This window comes from Anolis carolinensis, chromosome 2 (assembly GCF_035594765.1).
Source record: "Anolis carolinensis isolate JA03-04 chromosome 2, rAnoCar3.1.pri, whole genome shotgun sequence".
In the NCBI taxonomy this organism is placed as follows: Eukaryota; Metazoa; Chordata; class Lepidosauria; order Squamata; family Dactyloidae; genus Anolis; species Anolis carolinensis.
The window spans coordinates 216,158,179-216,179,689 of NC_085842.1; the positions used below are offsets into that span (position 1 = coordinate 216,158,179).

General features: G+C 39.0%; 1 protein-coding gene across 5 annotated transcripts in view; it reads right to left on the reverse strand.

Moving 5' to 3' along the window:
* kel (Kell metallo-endopeptidase (Kell blood group)) overlaps nt 1–21,511 on the reverse strand; it is a 64,609-nt gene that overhangs the window by 36,040 nt on the left and 7,058 nt on the right. The window contains exons 1-4 of one of the 5 annotated variants that reach the window (XM_062971737.1): nt 18,068–18,152; nt 17,448–17,598; nt 9,565–9,697; nt 4,133–4,336 (exon numbers count right to left, since the gene is read on the reverse strand). In XM_062971737.1, coding sequence (XP_062827807.1) covers nt 4,133–4,336; nt 9,565–9,697; nt 17,448–17,465 — 355 coding nt within the window. In that variant the 5' untranslated portion in view covers nt 17,466–17,598; nt 18,068–18,152. Of the gene's footprint in view, nt 1–4,132; nt 4,337–9,564; nt 9,698–17,447; nt 17,844–18,067; nt 18,153–21,511 lie in introns of those variants that run through there. The other 4 variants (XM_062971739.1, XM_062971741.1, XM_062971736.1 and 1 more) reach the window with 4 other exon arrangements.

The following is a 21,511-nucleotide window of genomic DNA, read 5'->3' on the forward strand; positions in this document are numbered from 1 at the left end:
ATGAGCATTGCAAAGTCTATTAGCATGGAAATTCTTATACTGAAAATTAAACTGACCTTGGGAGGAAATTGAATGTTACAGAATATTAATGAAAATGATTGGTGTTTCAGTTCTTAAATTCCTTCCACCTTTCCTACATGTTTCTAATTTCAATTCATATGCATGAATTGAACAAATTTGATATGAAATACAAATTAAAGACAAAATTATGCATATCCCTACTAACTAGCCAATTATTTCACTGTAAAGTTTTGCCCATCTATTTTATTTTATTTTAAAGCTGAATTGAATGGTTCTCCTGGACACATTTTGGTAAATAATGTGGTGAACACTTTCCTGAAACCTGAAATAAGAGCAAGCGCTTAGATGGAGGGATGTTGAGCTACAACTGACATTGTGGCCAAAGATTTTCTTAATTTTAAAAATCTGTAAAATTGCTTAAAGGTCCTGGAGGGGCGGACCCAGATAGTGGAGCTGGGGGACTCCTGTTCGACTCCCTGGCCTGAGGCTTGTGGTGTCCCACAGGGTTCAATTCTGTTCCCCATGCTGTTTAACATTTACATGAAACCGCTGGGAGAGATCATCCAGAGTTTTGGAGTTCAGTGTCAAATTTACACAACTGACACCCAACTTTATTACTCCTTTCCGCCAAAAGCCAAGGATGCCGTTCTGATCCTGAACCAGTGGCTGTCATCAGTGATGGACTGGATGAGAGCCAACAAGCTGAAACTAAATCCTGACAAGACAGAGGTACTCCTGGTCAGTCGAAAGCAGAACAGGGTACAGTATAGGGTAACAACCTGTCCTGGACAGGGTCACACTTTCTCTGAAGGCACAGGTTTGCATTCTGGGGGTGATCCTGGACACATTGCTGACCCTGGAACCTTAGGTGTTGGTGGTGTCCAGGAGCGCCTTTGCACAGTTAAAACTTGTGTGCCAGCTGTGCCCGTACCTTGAGATGCCTGACTTCACCATGGTAGTTCATGCCTTTGTCACATACTGCCTGGATTACTGCAATGCTTTTTCCTTGGGGCTGCCTTAGTTCGGAAGCTACAGTTAGATCAGAGATTGTCAGCTAGGTTACTAACTGGAGCTCCGTACAGGAAGAGAACCACTCCCATGTTACAGCAGCTTCACTAGCTGCCGGTCCGCTTCCAAGCTAAATACAAAGTGCTGGTTGTTCCTTATAAATTCTTAAATGGTACAGGTTCAGGCTATTTGTCCAACTGCATCTCCCTATATAAATCACCTTGTGCACTTCGGTCAGTGGAGGATACCCTGCTCTTGGTCCTACCCCCATCACAAGTTTGGTTGATGGGAATGAGAGAGAGAGAGAGAGAGAGAGAGAGAGAGAGAGAGAGAGAGAGAGAGAGAGAGCACTTAATGTTTGCCTTTTATATGTATGTAAACTACCCTGAGTCCCTCTGAAGAGAGAGGGCAGTCTAGAAATAAATAAATAAATAAATAAATAATAATAATAATTATGGTGCTCCATGCAGTCATGCCAGCCACATGACCTTGGAGGTGTCTACGGACAACGCTGGCTCTTTGGCTTAGAAATTGAGATGAGCACCAACCCTCAGAGTCGGACACGACTGGACGTAACGTCAGGGGAAACCTTCACCGTTACTTTAATAGCAATAGTAATAATAGCAGTCTTCCATGGACATGGAGCAATTGTCATCAGTGCCCTGAAGCTCAGCAACATTTTTCTTCCAACTTTGTAAGAGAGAATGCATTCCAGTAAGTGGGCACAAGCAGAAATAGTTCAACTGTATTTGATTTTCTGTGTGAAATCTGCAACATGTCTGATACTCTGTAGAACAACATCACCCACAAGATGGTTCTACATAAACCAAGGAACTTGCTGCATCAGCAAGGAAGACATCAGAGGAAGAGACCAAGTGGTAAGAAAGAAGGATAAAAAAAGAACTGATATGAGCATATGTAGTTACTTATGCTTTAAAACTCTTCTCCTTTGAAGGTCTATTTAGAAGACAGAGCCATATATCAAAAGATCATAAATTAAGCTCCAAAATAGGCTTCACATTCTGCTTGAGGTTTAGCTCTTTAAACTTTAAGTGTATGTTTTTATAGGTGGTGGACTTACATGAAGGTGAAAGGGTTAAGATTTACATGCTATTTCTGTTGTAAGTGCAGCAGTGCTTATCACTGAAAAGTCAAGAATGCCTTAGAGGAGGCAATAGTAATAGGACTAGATAGTTTGCTCCAAGTGTCCTTTCACATTGTCTATTCATCTTGACACTGCTGTGATGGAAATTGACACTTTTAGAGATATTTTGCCAACAGCATTGCTAGAGATAAAATTTTAAAAATCACAAAGGCACTTTTTGCAATGTCACCAGAAATGATTTGTTGGATATTATATTGATTAGGAATTAAATCATAAATATGGACAACAACTTTGATATATAGTAACAGCTGCAAGAACATTGACCAGACAGAAATACCAATGGGTTGTTGTATGTTTTCCGGGCTGTATGGCCATGTTCCATACAGCATGGAAAACATACAACAACCCGGTGATCCCAGCCATGAAAGCCTTTGACAACAAAGAAATACCAATCATTGGACAGAAATATCAACGATGGAAGAATGAGTTGTTCAGGGTGCTGAGTTGGCTCAAATTGCCAAACTAACACATATCTTAAAAGATAAAATAACTGCAATTTTTTGTAAGATTTCAAACTGTGGACTTTTTGAGCAAAAAGAAATCTCACAATGTAATAATCTGTTATTATAATTACTACCAATTCTAATCAATTCAATTCAGTTGTATCTGTAATGTTAGAATGTTAGAATTTTTGTCATCAGTTTTTCTTTTTCATTACAGTTTGGATTGGGGGGTCACAGTTCTTTGTTGTAGATAATGTTTGATTAGTTTGGGTTTGATGTCATGACACAGTGTTGTAGTAGTGCCAGTTTAGTTTAGTTTTAGCTATTAGTTATCTATCTAGATCTGTATTGTTATTTATGCACATTTCTCTTCTTGTTTTTGTTTACTTTCTTTTTCTCTTCCTTTTTGATTGTTGAATGCCTTGCGGTGAATTAGAGTGTTTGCACTAGAATGTTTGTGTTAAAATTAATAAAGAAATATAGTAAATTCTGCATGCATTTAGACCTTCTTAAGAATGGTGTGAACATTATTGGCGGCAATGGATGCATATTAGTTCTGATGACAAATGATATCAGTTTCATGATAGCAATGTTTGTTAGTTCCTCCTTCCAAATGTCAGAAGGAAAGACTTGCAAGGGACTTTGGTTATAGCCAGAGGCGGTCCAACCATAAGGTGAAATAGGCATTTGCCTGTGGCGCCATCGTCCCGGGGGCACCATCGTCCTGGGAGGAGGGCACCACTCTCCACCTCCTTCCTTCTCTTTCGGGCCTTCCAGCGGCCGCGCTGGGCCTTCCGGCCAGCGCAGACCCACCTTCGCACCACGCAAGCCCACCTTTGGGGCCTTCAGAGATTGTGAGGTCTGTAGGAACTTGGAAGCTAGGTATGTGGGGTTTATATATCTGTAGAAGGTCCAGGGTGGGAGAAAGAACTTTTCTTTGAAGCAGGTGTGAATGTTGTAATTAATCACCTTGATTAGCATTTAATGGCCCTGTGGCTTCAAGGCCTGGCTTCTTCTTGCCTGGGAGAATCTTTTTTTGGGAGGAGTTAGCTGTCCCTGATTGTTTACTGTCTGGATTTCTTCTGTTTTCAGAGTGTTGTTCTTTATTTATTGTCCTGATTTTAGAGGTTTTTTTTAATACTGAGGGCTATCTGGGTTATCTAAGTCCACACTGCCCTATATCCCTGTTCAATGTTTAGTGCTAAATTTGCAAATATAGTAATTCCTACATAACATTACCATGTATTGAACTGCTTTTTCTATTGATTTGTTGTAAAACATGATGTTTTGGTGCTTAATTTTTAAAATCATAATGTAATTTGATGTTTTATAGGCTTTTCCTTTATACTTCCTTATTATCCAACATTTTCGCTTATCCAACGCTTTTATTTTTCAGTGATTGGTTTGGGGGGGGCGCCAAAATTCTGTTTGCCTACACTTGAAAAATACCTAGGGCCGGCTCTGGTTATAGCAGTACAGTACCCATCTGTCTTACCTAAGAGCTTCTTCATAATGAGCTGGTTTTCTTCCAAGAGTACATCAAAGACATTCATCAGTGGCATGTCCATCCCTTGTGTGTAGTTGGAGTCCCAGTTGCCACAGGTGTAACTGAAGAAATCTTCACAAGGATCGATGGTATGATTATGGGCCTTCAGGAACCTTGCCAGAAGCAGAAGACATGTCGTCGTATTGCAGGTTTCTGGGGAAATGTAAAAAAACAGTGATGAACAACAAAAAGATGGCCTACAATTAGACAGAAAGGATGTTGCATTGGAAAGTATTCTGAAGATCCATTTTTGCTTGTATAAAAGAAGACATCTTGATATGAATTCTGTTTTCCAGGCAAAATAAAGGATTGTTTTTAGATTGGATCCTTGGTTGTTCTCCCTAGGCTCATTTACAAATATTGCTTAACCACTTGTTTAGAAAACCCTTCCTACCAAATGCCACTTTTGCAGAGGCATATCTATACAATTTAGAGTACTTCGGTTTAGTTAATTTTGTTAACTTGGGCCCTGAGTTAGAAAAAAGATGGGATATTCAATAAACTAATCAAGTAAGTTAATTGGTTAGTGAATGGGAAGGATTAAATCAGACCATGCCCCGAACAGTCTCCTTTAGGTAAGTTAGTGGGGTAGTCAGCTGAAATTGCAACTGTCCAAGCCAAGTAAGCTGTTACCTTATTTATTTATTTATTTATTTATTTTATATACAGCTCTTCTCTCCCAGGAGAACCCAGAGTGGTTTTACACAATGGCATAATTAGATGCCATATATAATACAAATGTAGTAAAACCAAACATAAAACACAATTAAAAGCCAGTATCCAAATCAAATTAAAACAATAAAAACCATGTGACCATTACAACAGGGGCAGTAGAATTGAGCAAAGTCAGAGCCAGTCCGTGTTTGACTTAATATTAATCCATAGAATCCATCAGGTCATATCAACTCATATCCTAGGATGGGCCAAAAGCTTGGTCCCACATCCAGGTCTTCAGCTGCTTTCTAAAAGACATGAGTGAAGGGGCTTCCCTACTCTCCCTTGGCAAGGAGTTCCACAGCCGCGGAGCCACCACCGAAAAAGCCCTGTCTCTCGTCCCCACCAACTTCACCTGTGACGGCAGCGAGACCGAGATGAGGGCCTCACTCGAAGATCTTAATCTGCGGGACGGTCCGTAGGGGAGATACGTTCTGAGATGTAAGTTGGACCAGAGCCTTCCATATAGTTTTGTTATTTCTGATATCCCGTTTTCCCCAAAATAAGATCTACCCTGAAAATAAGACCTATCGTGATTTTTCATCATTTTTGAGGATGCTCGAAATATAAGCCCTATTTCAAAAATAAGTTGTATATATCGTTAATTTAAAAAGTCAATTTGGAAAAATAAGACTGCTCCTGAAAACAAGCTCTAACACGTCTTTTGGAGCAAAAATTAATATAAGACCCTGTCTTATTTTGGGGGAAAACAGCGTAGTAAAACTGAAGAGAATACAGTAAGGTGTTTGCAAAACTTTCAGAATAGCCTAATTTTAGGTAAGCCTACTATTCAGATGGAACCAGTTTGGATCTGTGCAGTGAATGGGATCTTGAGGGAACAGGTGAGGAATCAGAAAGAGAAACCATGGTTTCCGAACACCAACAGATAGTATCTGGGAAAACCAAGATCTTTGTGTCCAGTGTGGAGCTACCAGTATAAATTCTCCTGTTTGATTTTCTTCAGCACCCTCAGGAGAGTGGAAGAGTAGTTTGGAAGGCAAGGAAACAAATGAGCATCTTGAATCTTTATTATATAAGACTTGAGATGCTCATTTGTTTTCTTGACTCATCCTGTTTTGTAGCTCTGTTTTTGCTAGCTTTCCATCCACCTACAATTCAAAGGATTGGACTAAATAGCCCTTGTAGTGGCATGAATGTGGATGAGGCATGAATGAGGAGATGGAATAAGCTCATGCAGGATTGATCAAAGCTATAAAGTCCCCTAGATGTAGGTGTTCTTGAATAGTCTACAAACTCTCTTTACGTAATTTTTCTGTTTTGATGAAGGTATTTATGGATTTTAAATTTGAGTCTGGCCCTAACTCTGTGTCCTTTTTGGTCAGGATGAAGAAAATTTACTACACTCTGGGTAAAATGTCTAGTGGGGAGACAATTCTATCAATCCTGTGTGAGGCGGATGACCTGTGGTACTAAGTTATTTTTGAGAGGAACATTTATTTATTTATTTATTTAGTTACGGTATTTATATTCCGCCCTTCTCACCCTGAAGGGGACTCAGGGCGGATCACATTATATACATATAGGGCAAACATTCAATGGCCATATATATATAGAACAGAGACAGAGACAGACAGACACAGAGGCAATTTAACCTTCTCCTGAGGGATGTTCGATTCTGGCCACAGGGGGGAGCAGCTGCTTCATCATTCACTGTGACGGCACTTCCTCATTCCAATGTCGTAAATTAGTTAAATTTGCCTCCCCACTTATAAGTGGTACCTTATTTCCTACTTGATAGATGCAACTATCTTTCGGGTTGCTAGGTCAGCAACGAGCAGGGGCTATTTTATATTTATTTATTTTAATTGACGGGTGCTCACCCTGCCAAGGGCTGGCCTCGAACTCATGATCTCATGGTCAAAGTGATTTATTGCAGCAGGTTGCTCACCAGCCTGCACCACAGCCTGGCCCCTTATGTAGTTTTATGTAGGAAACTGCAGAAAGCAATGTTTTTGAAATTGGAAGATCACTACTGTGTATCTCACTACTGTGTATCTCACCAAATGTCTATAGAAGAATGCCCAGATGCAAGTATTGGTGATAGCACTCCTCCTATATCAGTTGTTCTCAGCCTGTGGGTCCCCAGGTGTTTTGGCCTACAACTCCCAGAAATCCCAGCCAGTTTACCAACTGTTAGGATTTCTAGGAGTTGAAGGGCCAAAACATCTGGGGACTCACAGGTTGAGAACCACTGTCCTATATGAAGTAGGAGAATCCGACATTGTGCCTACTGTTTCTTGGAGGACTATCCCACAGAGAGTGGTTTGCTGGGCTCAGCTTTTTGGCTTGTAAAGAGAAATAGTGTTATCAGAAGGATTTAAAGTCCTAGGGGCAAGAGGGCTCTCTAAAAGATGAAAGGATTGACTTGAATGTTTATTTTGCCATTTGTTCCTCTAAAGTCAACACTGATGACCCAAAAGAAAGATATTTGAACAACAGGACAATCAAGTTTTCAAACAAAAGACAAAGCTATTTTGCAATGTGATTCTAATGTCTGTGAATGCATCCTCATCAAAGTGGAGCCCTGCTCTGAATGGGACAGTAGTTAGATTGCAAGTCTGCATTCTAATACTTAATCTACTTTGACTTTCTAGCCACTCAACTGACAAAGAGAGTAAGAGAAACCCGACTAGTACTGACTATGAAAGCCATGGACTTCCCAGTTGGAACAATGGGAGTAGCTGTGGACAAAGAGTTTGAAGTTCATTTGTGTAATGATTTTAAAGATTTTTAAAAATAAGATGACGCACAAATAGTATTTGACACTGGAGAGACTTTCAAAACTGTATAAGGGCAGCTCTAACACATGTTGGAAATGTGAGCACATGTTGAGACATTTTATCATATGTGTTGGTCTTGTGGAAAGGCCCAGAGGCACTGGACTCAAATACATTTCTTGCTGGAAAATATTGTTAAGGTTAAATTCACATTGAGACCAGCGTTTTATTTTTTGCAAATGCTGGATGGTATTTTAGAAAGAAAATTTGGGAGAATGTTACAGTAAACGATAACGGCTGCATGAAAGGAATATGCTCAGAGAAGGAAGGAACCAGTTATCCCAACTCAAGAAGAATGGCTGATGAAGATCTATGAATTAGTCAAGATGGGCAAACTGATTAGCCAATGAAAAAATCTTAGACTAACTTTAAGGAAGATTGAGTCTTGTTCATTAACTTTTCACAACAAGGGGGATATTGTCAATTGTAAGATTCATAAATTAATCAGCTCATAGAAAGTTAGTAAATCTTTTTTGTGTTTTGGGGTTTTTTTGTATGTTTCATTTTTGTTTTTCTGCTTTGTTATTTATAATAGTAAGTTATAGTCTTGTACTAGTAGAGGCAGTAGGCATCTGTGTAGTTTTTTTTAGTTTAAAATTGTACAAGATCCTCTGTATTTTATTTTGTTTTTCCTTTGAATTAAAATTACTTTTTTAAAAAGTAAGGCCCACAGTGGTGCAGTGTGTTAAACCACTGAGTTGCTGAATTTGCTGACTGAAAGGTCAGCAGTTCGAATCCAGGGAGTGGGATGCACTCCTGCTGTTAGCCCCAGCTTCTGCCAACCTAGCAGTTCAAAAACATGCAAATGTGAGTAGATCAATAGGTACTGCACCAGAGGGAAGGTAACAGCACTCCATACAGTCATGCCAGCCACATGACCTTGGAGGTGTCTACAGACATTGCCGGCTCTTCGGCTTAGAAATGGAGATGAGCACCAACCTCCAGAGTTAGACATGACTAGACTTTCAGGGGAAAGCGTTTACCTTTACCTATGGGACTTTTATCATGATGCAACCTCGAGATCTTAGCATTCAAATAGCTCTTATTTGTAGTGTTGACCAGAGGTACAAGCTGCTGTCCTATTCTGGACTCAGAAAAGGGAAAAGAACTATGAGAAGCAACCAAGCATCCAATTGAAAAAGTTCATACTACAGTTAAAAGTAGTATGACTGTGGAAAGCCAACTTTATGTAATCATATGAGTATTAATCTAGGTCTCAGGAAAGAAAGTCTCGTGACATTGGGCAAGTCATACTCTCTTTGCCTTAGAGCAAGACAATAAATCTTGCCAAGAAATTCCTCTCACTGGGTCATCATAAGTCAATATCAGCTCTAAGGTGCATGTCATCTCTTGCCTCACATTGGCAGCATAAGGAGTTTACTTATTCCTGGACATCTCCTTTTCTGCTAATATAGAATAAAAGTGACATATGTCAAAAAAAACCCCACAATTTTACATAATGTGGGAACAAATCTTTGCTGAATAATTGCCTGTTCCAAAAAACATAGGACATATGAATTATAAATACATAGGACATATGTATAATTCTGTGAACCTTCTAATGCTAAAAGGAATTGGGCTCCCTAAAACAGAGATGAACCATAAAGGATCCTATCAAAGAGTATTTAAGAAATTATCTTTTGGATTATTTACTAATCCGGAATATTATATATTTGATTTGGTATAGAAGTGAGAAAGAGAACACTCTGGTCAGAGAAAATAGCTTCTGTACATGATCTGTGTGGAAGAACAAGAACTGCAAAAGGCATGTTCCTGTATGTGAAAATGAAGGGAAGGAAGCTGTGGTCCTTACTGCTCTACTGAATGGCTCAAACAGAGGGCAAGTCAGAAAAAAGATTATTCAAGCACCTAGGTTACATGTAAGAGTTGTGAAGACGATGAGTAGCACAAGGCCAAGGACCACTATGAACAGCAGAACACCAAGGAGCAGGATTTTTCTTCGTCGACTTCTTTTTACAACTCCTCCTGAGTCCTCAGAGACCTGCAATGAAAGGAAATAGGGTTGTAAGTCAGTACTTGTGAAATCAAAGACTATCCTTGACATATATGAGATGTTGGTTTAGACTTGAAAACAGCCACTTGCCCCATCACCAGAGCATCACTGCCCTGGCTTGAAAACCAGATCATGGCCATAAATCAATCCCCCTAGCCAGATGGCTCCTTATCATTTAGGCTATCTCCACTCCAATTGCTTTTGGTAGAATGGGAATAGTTCAGCTAGTGTGAATGCTGGGCGATCACATCCTGACAATTTTAGAGGAAGGCACTGCCAAAACCACTTTTGAATATTCCTTGCCTAAGAAAACTCTATGAAGTACACAGCATCACCATAAGTTGTCAGGTGACTTGAAAAGGTAAAGGTTTTCCCCTGACATTAAGTCTAGTCGTGTCCAACTCTGGGGGTTGGTGCTTATCTCCATTTCTAAGCCAAAGAGCCAGCGTTGTCCGTAGACACCTCCAAAGTCATGTGGCAGGCATGAAAGCATGGAACACCGTTACTTTCCCGCCAGAGCTGTACCTGTGGATCTACTCACATTTGCATGTTTTTGAACTGCTAGGTTGGCAGAAGCTGGGGCTAACAGCGGGAGCTCACCCCACTCCCTGGATTCAAACTTGAAAACATATACACAAATCCATCATGTAGAAACTTTTCATGGAAGCTGTCCTCTTTTTTAAAAAATCACCCTCCATGTATGAAGGGCAATGAGACTGGCAGTGAAGGTAATGGGCATAGCTTGCTGTCTGTCCACAAAACATAATAATACCTCCATTGTGAATCCCTTCAAACAGCAGCCTGAGAATATTGATGGGGTACCCTGCCAAAAGCCCCAAGACAGAACATGTATCACAGCATTCTGAACTTTCATAACCTCACCTGGAGTCATTTCACACATACAATTCACACATATTTCACAGATGTTCAGAGTATAGAAAGAATACGCAAATTACCATTAGCCTAACAAATAAATTTGGCAGTGAGGAATGAGCGACAACATTGCTTCAAAAGGTAAGAATGTGGGTGGGAGTGGCTATAAGACAAGACAGGTTTTAAAACATCACTTATTTGGAGGGGTAGTGCTTTTTCCTCATCTTATTTACATAATAATAATAATAATAATAATAATAATAATAATAATAATAATAATAATAATAATAAAAACTTTATTTATACCCCGTCACCATCTCCCCAACGGGGACTCGGGGCAGCTTACATGGGGCCATGCCCAGAACAGTACAATATAGCAAAATATAAAAACAACATATCATAATACAATTAAACAATACAATAAATAATCATGTACAGTGCAATACATTCAAAGGGTTTGGAAAAATCTGTTTTTTTTAAAAAAAAATTAAATAAGTGTTTTGTACTATGTCATAGCACACCACACTGTTACTTTTTTTCTTCCAGTACAAGCTGAAAACAACACAAAAAAGGAACAACAGCTGGTAGTAAATTTTGCTACCTGTATTTTATTGCCTAATAATGGACAATGTTGATTATGACACTGTCCATCACTGCCAATGGGATCTAAAGTACAGAATATCGATCCTGGAGCATAGCAAGCTGACAAAGGTTGAAAACTATGCACATGGAGAGGCAGTGTTAAGGATATCATGATATCTAAAGCAAACCTATTGAGTGTTTTCTTGGCAAGATTTTTTTCCCTCAGAGGTAAGAGTGTGTGGCTTACCCAAAGTAAGTCAGTGGGTTAACCTTTTAAAATTAACATTTCCTTTTCAGTGAGATAGAGGAGGGCAATCCAACCCCATAACATCACCACCATGCTGTCAGAGAAGCACCTGGTTCTCATCACACCAGGTACATACCAAGAAAATAGCTCTATCAGGGTCTACTAATGTGTTTTGCCCATCAATAACAGTGGAGAGCTTCATTGCGGGGCGGTGCAGGAGCAGCAATCGATATTACATCACCTTTGTGTGATAATGTCCTAAATAGTTTCCCTGTTATTTTTGTACAACTACACTATTTTTCATGTCTAGCATTTCAATTCAACACACTTCTCATTTGATCTTTTTTCTCTTCAGAAAACTATATAAATGTTCAAAATGTAAATATATTTCTTTAAGTTTGGCATTTATTTAAATTCTCAGTATCTATTAGGGGTGTGGAATCGATTAAAAATGGTTCAAAAGTCATTACAAAACTGGGTGTGCTGGTATTTTATTTCTAAAGTGTTTCTAAAGTATAGTTTGTGAAACATTCATTACTACATTGTGAGGAACGAAATTTCATTTCTATTTCCTTATAGTAATTGCTCATAATTACAGTAGAGTCTCACTTATCCAACACTCGCTTATCCAACGTTCTGGATTATCCAACATATTTTTGCAGTCGATGTTTTCAATAAATCTTGATATTTTGGTGCTAAATTTGTAAATACAGTAATTACTACATAGCATTATTTCGTATTGAACTACTTTTTCTGTCAAATTTGTTGTATAACATTATGTTTTGGTGCTTAATTTGTAAAATCATAACCTAATTTGATGTTTAATAGGTGTTTCCATAATCCTTCCTTATTATCCAACATATTTGCTTATCCAACATTCTGCCAGCCCGTTTATGTTGGATAAGTAAGACTCTACTGTACTATAATTGGGGAAAGATCAGGGGCTCCCTTCTCCCTCATTTTAAAAACTATTGGAGTGAAACTTGCTACAATGGTAGAACACATTTACCACCAAATTTTGGAACTTTTCACTTATCCAAAGATTTTTGTGGAAATTTCATTTTTTAAATAAATTAAACTGACCTTGGGAGGCATCTGAATGTTACAGAGTCTTAACAAAAACGGTTGGTAAGTGTTTTGATTCTTAAATCCCCCCCAACCTTTCCTACATGTTTCTAATATTGATTCGTATGCATAAATCTAACGAATTTGATATGAAAAATGAATGAAAAACAAAATTATGCACACCCCTAGTATCTATGTATAAGCATTGTTGTGCCAAAGTTATAAAACACAAGTGGGCAGCTGTGAGCCCCTGTTTTGTTGTTTGGCATTGATCAATTGAAGCATGATGAGCTAAGCTGCTGCATATTCTGGGTCTGGAGTCAATCCAAGAAACAAGTATGTATCTATGGCCCACAATATGCATTGAAATCTCATTCAATACTGAAGGGAGCTAAGAGATTCTCCTTTTCCACTGAATCTCCGACAAGTGGGAGCATATCTATATTGATTTTATAGGTGCCATTTTCAGCATCTTTTGTAAAATGCAATTGAGAAATAAATGGCTATATGGATAAAAAAATAATCTCATTCCAAAGCACATTAAGGTGAGAATCCCATGCTAATATATTTGCAGGTAGGGAAGATTGAAGACCAAGAGACTAACTGGTTTTCCACTTCACCTATTCTAAGGGCCTGGGCCACTAACAACAACATTTCAGTTACATTGATTAAGCCTTGCCTAATCTCCATCCTCTCCCTGCTCAACAAATGTATATTTGAAAGAAAAGTCTTTTGCTGCTTCTGAAATCACACTGACATCGGCTTTGGCAGATATTCAGGGAAAAGAATTCCAGAGAAGCAGGGAGTACATATATTTTTCTTTCTTTCTCCTCTCCTCAGAATATTCCTGTTCTCTTTGCTAAACTGCACATTAAATAAAATGTCCAATTCATGCAGTTTCAGTTTGTGAATAATCCACACAAGAAATCACAATATGTTCTGGAACTAATCTTAATACCACATATTCTCACACATTAAGGTTTATTGCAAAACATTTTTAATAGGCCTGTGCAGTCAATGAAAAAAAATGTTTCAATACTCATTGAAACTAAATTGGGAGGGAGTTTTAAAGTGTTTCTAAAATATTGTAAGGGGTCCATATCATAACTATATTGAAGTAACAAAATTTTCGTTACTTTTTCGTTATGTAATTGCACAAGGAGGGAAGCTTCTGAAGCTTCTTTCCTTCTCATATTAGAGCTATCAGAATGAAACTTGTTACAATGGTAGAACACATTTACCACTGTTATCCCCACCCCTCAGGTTTTTTATTGCTTCACACATCAATTGATTTTTGGGACATCTTTAAAGTTTTTATGAACAATTTTTTTTTTAAAAAATGACAGGAGCTATCTCCTTGAATTTCTATTTTCACTGATATAACATACCCAGGGCATCATTCCCTCCAAGTTTCAGAAATATTTGTACATCCACTGATTTTTATGAAATTTTAATCAACATAAACTTAACAGTACTATTTCACTGGAAGATCACTGGGGCCATCCAGTCTAATCCTCTTCTGCCAAACAGGAAAAGCACAGTCAAAGCACCCCCAACAGATGACAATCCAGACATAATAACTCATAACAGACCAGGGTGAAAATGTATTCAATCAATCAGTGATGCCTTTATTACAATCAACAGACCATAAGGCAACACAATAGTTATATACATCTTACACACTATATTGGGAAACACTATTTTGGGAAACATAAACATGCACCATGTTTAGGATGGTACAAAAGGATATACACAGTAGAGTCTCACTTATCCAACATAAACGGGCTGGCAGAACATTGGATAAGTGAATATGTTGGATAATGAGGAGAGACTAAGGAGAAGCCTATTAAACATCAAATTAGGTTATGATTTTACAAATTAAGCACCAAAACATCATGTTATACAACAAATTTGACAGAAAAAGTAGTTCAATATGCAGTAATGCTACGCAGTAATTACTGTATTTATGAATTTAGCACCAAAATATCATGATGTATTGAAAACATTGACTACAAAAATGCATTGGATAATCCAGAATGTTGGATAAGTGAATGTTGGATAAGTGAGACTCTACTGTAGTTAAAAGCATGGAAAGACATTGTAAAAACAACAATAAAATATGTTTAAAGTTGAGTACAAAAGAGAAACAATTAAACCAAATAATTATATGGATTAAATGTAAAATTAAAGCTACACAGCCATATTACCAGTAAGCAAAATTTGCTCCTGGAACTATGATCCTCATATAATACTTGGCTAATTTGTTCCATTAGGGAATGCTTGAATTGTATCCTTAGCCACACCTTGCCCTTGCCCAAATTCAAATTTCCTCAGGCACACACACACACACACCATGAAATAAATGGTTAGAAATCAATCAAGCTTCCAACTCATTGTTGATCACAGGGCTGGGTGCTTTTTTGTGGTCAAAACCTTTGACCATTTGGCTTCATAGCAAACAACTTTGCCAGAAGGGCTCTGCCAGGAAGGTACTTGGCGATAGCAGCACTGGCCCCGAGGAGAAAGAAACCACAAACCCCAAGGAGAAAGAATTTCGAAACATGTAATTGTTTTCTTATTGATGGTGCAGGGAATGATCTATTCTCTCATCACTGAGTTCATGGCTGGACTTGGCTGGGGAGCAGATGGCAATCCCAAAGACAGGGAGAAAAAATATCTTCCTGGCCAAGCACCACTTTTTTGATTCCCTTATCCTTAGGACTGCCACGCACTCCCTAGCTGAGCCCAGCCATGAGATCGACACCACTCTTTCTTTAAAAAATAATAAATTAGATCAACCTTGTTAATTTAAACACACACACCAGCAAATAGCACTAAACGTTTTTAAAAATAGAAACACTTGCTGCATACAGTTCTATCCCCTGCCTCCTGATGCTACCTCAATCCAGATAGCAAGTGCCGGATTTAGCATTGTGCTTAGGTGTGTTTAAACACAGGGTCCCGTTGGCCAAGGGGGGCCATCTTCCCCCCTTGCTCGGGAAGAGGATGGATGAATGGGCACACTATCCTGGAATATATATGTAATTTTTGCCATGTATATGCAGGTACATGTGCAGTGACAAAATATATCTACCATGTCCTAGAATATATTCACTATGAAGGACTCTGGGACCATAGGCTGGGCATGAAACTTACTAATGCATGTGCTCACTCTAACTTTTGCTTTCACTTCTCTCTGGCAAACAGATGCAACATTCTGTGTGAAACTGGAAGCCCAAAACAAAGTGAACAGGGACAATGGAAGTGTATGAGTTCTGCCCCAACTCTTCTGGCTTTCAGAAAGACTGTGAAAACATGGCTGTATGCACAAGCTTTTAACGAGTACAGTAGAGTCTCACTTATCCAACATAAATGGGCCGGCAGAAGGTTAGATAAGCGAATATGTTGGATAATAAGGAGAGATTAAGAAAAAGCCTATTAAACATCAAAATAGGTTATAATTTTACAAATTAAGCACCAAAACATCATGTTATACAACGAATTTGACAGAAAAAGTAGTTCAATACGCAGTAATGTTATGTTGTAATTACTGTATTTAAGAATTTAGCACCAAAATATCACGTTATATTGAAAACATTGACTACAAAAATGTGTTGGATAATCCAGAACGTTGGATAAGTGAGACTCTACTGTAATATGATAACGTCGACATGGTCCGATTGAAGGCTGAAGCATGAGGTTTTTAGACAAATGGATCTAATTTACATATGTTTTAATTGTTATAATGGATTTAATGATGTATTTTATAGTTTTAATTGATGATATGTACTGTTTTTGTTTTATTATTATGTTCTTGGCATTAAATGTTGTCAACTGTTGTAAGCTGCCCTGAGTCCCCCCGGGTGAGAAGGGCAGGGTATAAATGCTGGAAATAAATAAATAAAATATGCAAATCAAACTAGAAAACTCTCCTAAAAACAAAATTAAAAGTATGCAATTTTGTTCATGTCAGGAGTGATTTGAGAAACTGCAAGTCACTTCTGGTATAAAAGAATTGGCCATCTGCAAGGATGTTGCCTAGGGGATGCCAGGATGTTTTTGATGTTTTGCCATCCTTGTGGGAGGCTTCTCTCAGGTCCCTGCATGGGGAATCTGGAGCTGACAGAGGGAGCTCATCTATGCTCTCCTCGGATTTGATCCAGCAACCTTCAGGTCAGCAGTCCAGCTAGCATAAGAGTTTAACGCATTGTGCCATCGGGGGCTCCAGTATGTAAATGTAATTGCCTTTCATTACAATCCCTTGTTTGCATACCCAGAAATAAATTCTATTAAGTTCAGTTTTAATAATCTGCATCAAAATTTTGCAAATTCACAGAAAAAGAGCAAACACTGTCACCCTCTCACTCTAATGGAAGTAAACTCTAATAGAAGTGAACCTCTTATAATAATAATACCAAATGCTTAATGTGTATTTTAATAAGTATTTCGTAGAAATATGTTTTAATATTAATGTTTTACAAAATGTTTTTAGATGATTGTGTGTTTTAGTGATGTTGTAACCATCCTCGAGTCATGAGGAGAGGCAGGTAAGAAATAAAACTATGATGACGATTATGATTAAAATCTGAAAAAGTGAGGTGCTGCCAACTAACTAGAGCTTACAGAGCTTATAGAGTTTACATATTAGAATATTTTCCTTATAACCTATGAGATGGCTGCAAATCATTCTAACATGTTCAATAACACTGTCATATTAAGTACTCATTTGTATGCCCTAAAAAAGAATTAGGCAACGAAAACAGAGAGGCATTTGGACAGTGATAACATAAAATGTTTGTGTCAAAAGGCCGGCAAAGGTTCTTCAAAAGTTTTCTTGAAACACAAAGATATGCAATAGCTGAGAGAATGCATAAAACAGCAGAGGAATTTATGTGAGCTAAGAAGCATACAGAGGGAGAGACAGAAAGACAGACACACACACTGCAGCATTAGGCTTGGGCTTTATACAACCTGTGGTGGAGTCCTCATAGTTTCACTGTGGACTTCTTTGTAAAACTTCTCTTCTTGCTGGTTCTTTCTCCCGTCCACCTTCTTCTCAAGCAGAGAATAATATAGTTTCAGATCAAAGACAAAGCCTTTTCTTCCAGCCTGACTGAAGGCACTAAAGAGGAGTGGCAGAGAGGATGGTCAAAATAACATCCTTCAAGAAAACAGAACTTCGTAGCTACTCCACCCACCCTCTTCCTCTAACACTAGAATATACACTTCACACATCCCTAGAATGGAATGACTATGTTCATTGTCTTTTGACAAAGTAACTACATTTCTATCGTTGGGAGTCTGCAATCGCTTTTTCCCTTCCCTTCCTCTCTTTCCTTCCTTCTTCTCTTTCTTTCCTTCCTTCCTTCCTTCCTTCCTTCCTTCCTTCCTTCCTTCCTTCCTTCCTTCCTTCCTTCCTTCCTTCCTCCCTTTCCTTTCTTCCTTCCTTCCTTCCTTCCTTCCTTCCTTCCTTCCTTCCTTCCTTCCTTCCTTCCTTCCTTCCTTCCTTCCTTCCTTCCTTCCCAGGCGTTCTGTCCTATCTTTTGAGTTACAGATCTTTGACATTTGTACCTAGATATCCCATGGCTTACACTATTTTTTTTCAGTCACTGTTCCACTGATGGTGTTCCTTCCTGCCCATCTCACCATAACTTCAAAAGTCTGTTCTGGTCCGTCCTTGATATATTTTCTGCACATCACCTGTTTCAACCTGCTATAGTGAGGCCCTGAGGCTTCTGCTAATGAAGATAGAAATAACATGAGCCCCGGATTCCATTGCTGCTTCTTTTCCCACCTTCCCTAGAAGCAATGGAATTTTTTACGTGTTTCTGCTAATGACATTCTCACATTTTCTTTTGAAAATAGAAAATATACCACTCCGTGCTGCAAGTTGCTTCTGGTTGGGGCTACAAAGTGGAGTCCACAACATGCGAGTGTGGAGAAGAGCAAACCACAGACCACCTACTACAATGCAGCCTGAGCCCTGCCACATGCACAATCGAGGACCTTCTCACAGCGACAACAGAGGCACTCCAAGTGGCCAGCTTCGGTCAAAGAACATTTAGTATCATGACAAGATTTTGTAAACTTTGTTTGCGTTTTCAAATACATTACAACTTGTACCCTCAGTTCACTTCTGACACGATAAATCAATAACCACTCCATGGTAGAAGATTGGGGCGGGAGGGCTTGAGGGTCAAACTACATGTTACACTGTAATATTCACTGAATGGGTTTCTTTCATTTCAAGACATTCTTGGGATGGAGGTTTTGCAGCAGAGAAGGCAGGTGCTTAATCCTTCTTCTGTCAACTGATTTAATTCCTGACATGTCTGTTCATATTTCTTCCGATGTTCTTGAGTAATGTTCGAATCTTATGGGGAGGAAATTCCAAAGGGAACACAACTCGAAGTGAGAAGGTTGTCTTGTTTTCCTTTCTTCCCTGCCACAAAGTATCCCCTTTTAAAAGGCACTTGCCATGGAGAAAGCATCACAGAAATGCTATTACAGTAGAGTCTCACTTATCCAACATTCGCTTATCCAACGTTCTGGATTATCCAACACATTTTTGTAGTCAATGTTTTCAATACATCATGATATTTTGGTGCTAAATTTGTAAATACAGTAATTACTACACACCGTGTTTCCACAAAAATAGGACAGTGTCTTATATTTAGTTTTGCTCCCAAAGATGTGCTAGGTCTTATTTTCAGGGGATGTCTTATTTTTCCATGTAGAAAAATTCACATTCATTGTTGAACAAAAAATGAACATTTATTATATACTGTGCAGTAGTTGTCATCACAAACCAGCATAACCAGACAAACCGTGAATCCTATCAAGAATTTCTTATCACTACCAATATTTCCATGTACAACACTCTATGGTATGTACATTTACCGATCCTGCATGCTCTGGTGTTCTGTTCATTGGGCATGCTTCCAAAAAAAACTTTGCTAGGTCTTACTTTTGGGGGAGGCCTTATATTTAGCAATTCAGCAAAACCTCTACTAGGTCTTATTTTCTGGGGATGTCTTATTTTAGGGGAAACAGGGTAGCATTACTGCATATTGAACTACTTTCCTGCCAAATTTGTTGTATAACATGATGTTTTGGTACTTAATTTGTAAAATCATAACCTAATTTGATGTTTAATAGGCTTCTCCTTAATCTCTCCTTATTATCCAACATATTCGCTTATCCAACGTTCTGCCGGCCCATTTATGTTGGACAAGTGAGACTCTACTGTACTTATTGCATATGATGTGAGGATAAAGAAATTCTTGTGATACCGCTTCCAGGATCACAAGTCATCCAGGAATACCACTCTAAACAAATTCAAGTCCCCAGATCAACTACATCCAAGAGTGTTGAAGGATCTAGTGGAAATCATTCTGAAACCACTGGCAATCATCTTTGAGAGTTCTTGGAGAATGGGAGAAGTTCCAGTAGATTGGAGGAAGGCAAATGTGGTCCCAATCTTCAAGAAGGGTAAAAAAGACGACCCAAACAATTACTGACTGGTCAGCCTCACGTCGAGACCAGGCAAGATTCTGGAAAAGATCATTAAGGAACTGGTCTGCATATACTTAGAAAGGAATGTGGTCATCACTAATAGTTAACATGGATTTATCAAAAACAAGTCATGCCAGACTAATCTGATCTCTCTTTTTTTATATATAAAGTTACAAGCTGGGTCGATGCAGGGAATGCCAAGGAGTAGAGTATCTGGATTTCAGTAAGGCCTTTGACAAGGTTTCCCACAACCTTCTGGCAAACAAACTAGTCAAATGTAGGCTAGGCAAAACTATAGTTAGGCGGATCTGTAATTTGTTAAGCGGACAAACCCAAAGGGTGCTCACCAATGTTTCTTTTTCATCCTGGAAAGAAGAGACAAGTGGAGTGCCGCAGAGTTCTGTCCTGGGTTCGGTTCTGTTCAACATCTTTATTAATGACTTAGATAAAGGGCTAGAAGGCATGATCATCAAGTTTGCAGATGACACGAAATTGGGAGGGGTAGCCAATACTCCAGAACACAGGAGCAGAATACAAAATGATCTTAACAAATTGGAGAGATGGGCCGAAACTAACAAAATGAAGTTCAACAGGGACAAATGTAAGATACTCCACTTAGGCAGAAAAAATGGAATGCAAAGATACAGAATTGGGGGGGGGGGGTGCTTGGCTTGACAGCAGTACATGTAAAAAAAGGTCTTGGGAGTCCTTGTGGACAACAAGTTAAACATGAGCCAACAGTGTGATGCGGCAGCTAAAAAAGCCAATGGGATTTTGGCCTGCATAAATAGGAGTATAGTGTCTCTAGATCCAGGGAAGTCATGCTACCCCTCTATTCCGCCTTGGTCAGACCACACCTGGAATACTGTGTCCAATTCTGAGCACCGCAATTGATGGGAGATGTTGACAAGCTGGAAGGTGTCCAGAGGAGGGTGACTAAAATGATCAAGGGTCTGGAGAACAAGCCCTATGAGGAGTGGATGAAAGAGCTGGGCATGTTTAGCCTGCAAAAGAGAAGGCTGAGAGGAGACATGATAGCCATGTATAAATATGTGAGAGGAAGTCATAGGGAGGAGAGAGCAATCTTGTTTTCTGCTGCCCTGGAAACTAGGATGCAGAACAACAGCTTCAAACAATAGGAAAGGAGATTCCACCTGAACATTAGGAAGAACTTCCTCACTGTGAGAGCTGTTCGGCAGTGGAACTCTCTGCCCCAGAGTGTTGTCGAGGCTCCTTCTTTGGAGGCTTTTAAGCAGAAGCTGGATAGACATCTGTCGGGGGTGCTTTGAATGTGATTTTCCTTCTTGGCAGGGGATGGGACTGGATGGCACATGAAGTCTCTTCTAACTCTATGATTCTATGATTCTGTGTGTTGCCTGCTAGCCACAATGGGCTTTAGCCAACCCTATCATGCCTTACTGCCCCAGTTTTCTGGTATCCACATCTGGCGATCAATGTCTCTAATTTGCTTTTGCTGTCAATTTTGTTCAGAAAAGTGTCCAACATGAGTTTCAGTTTTC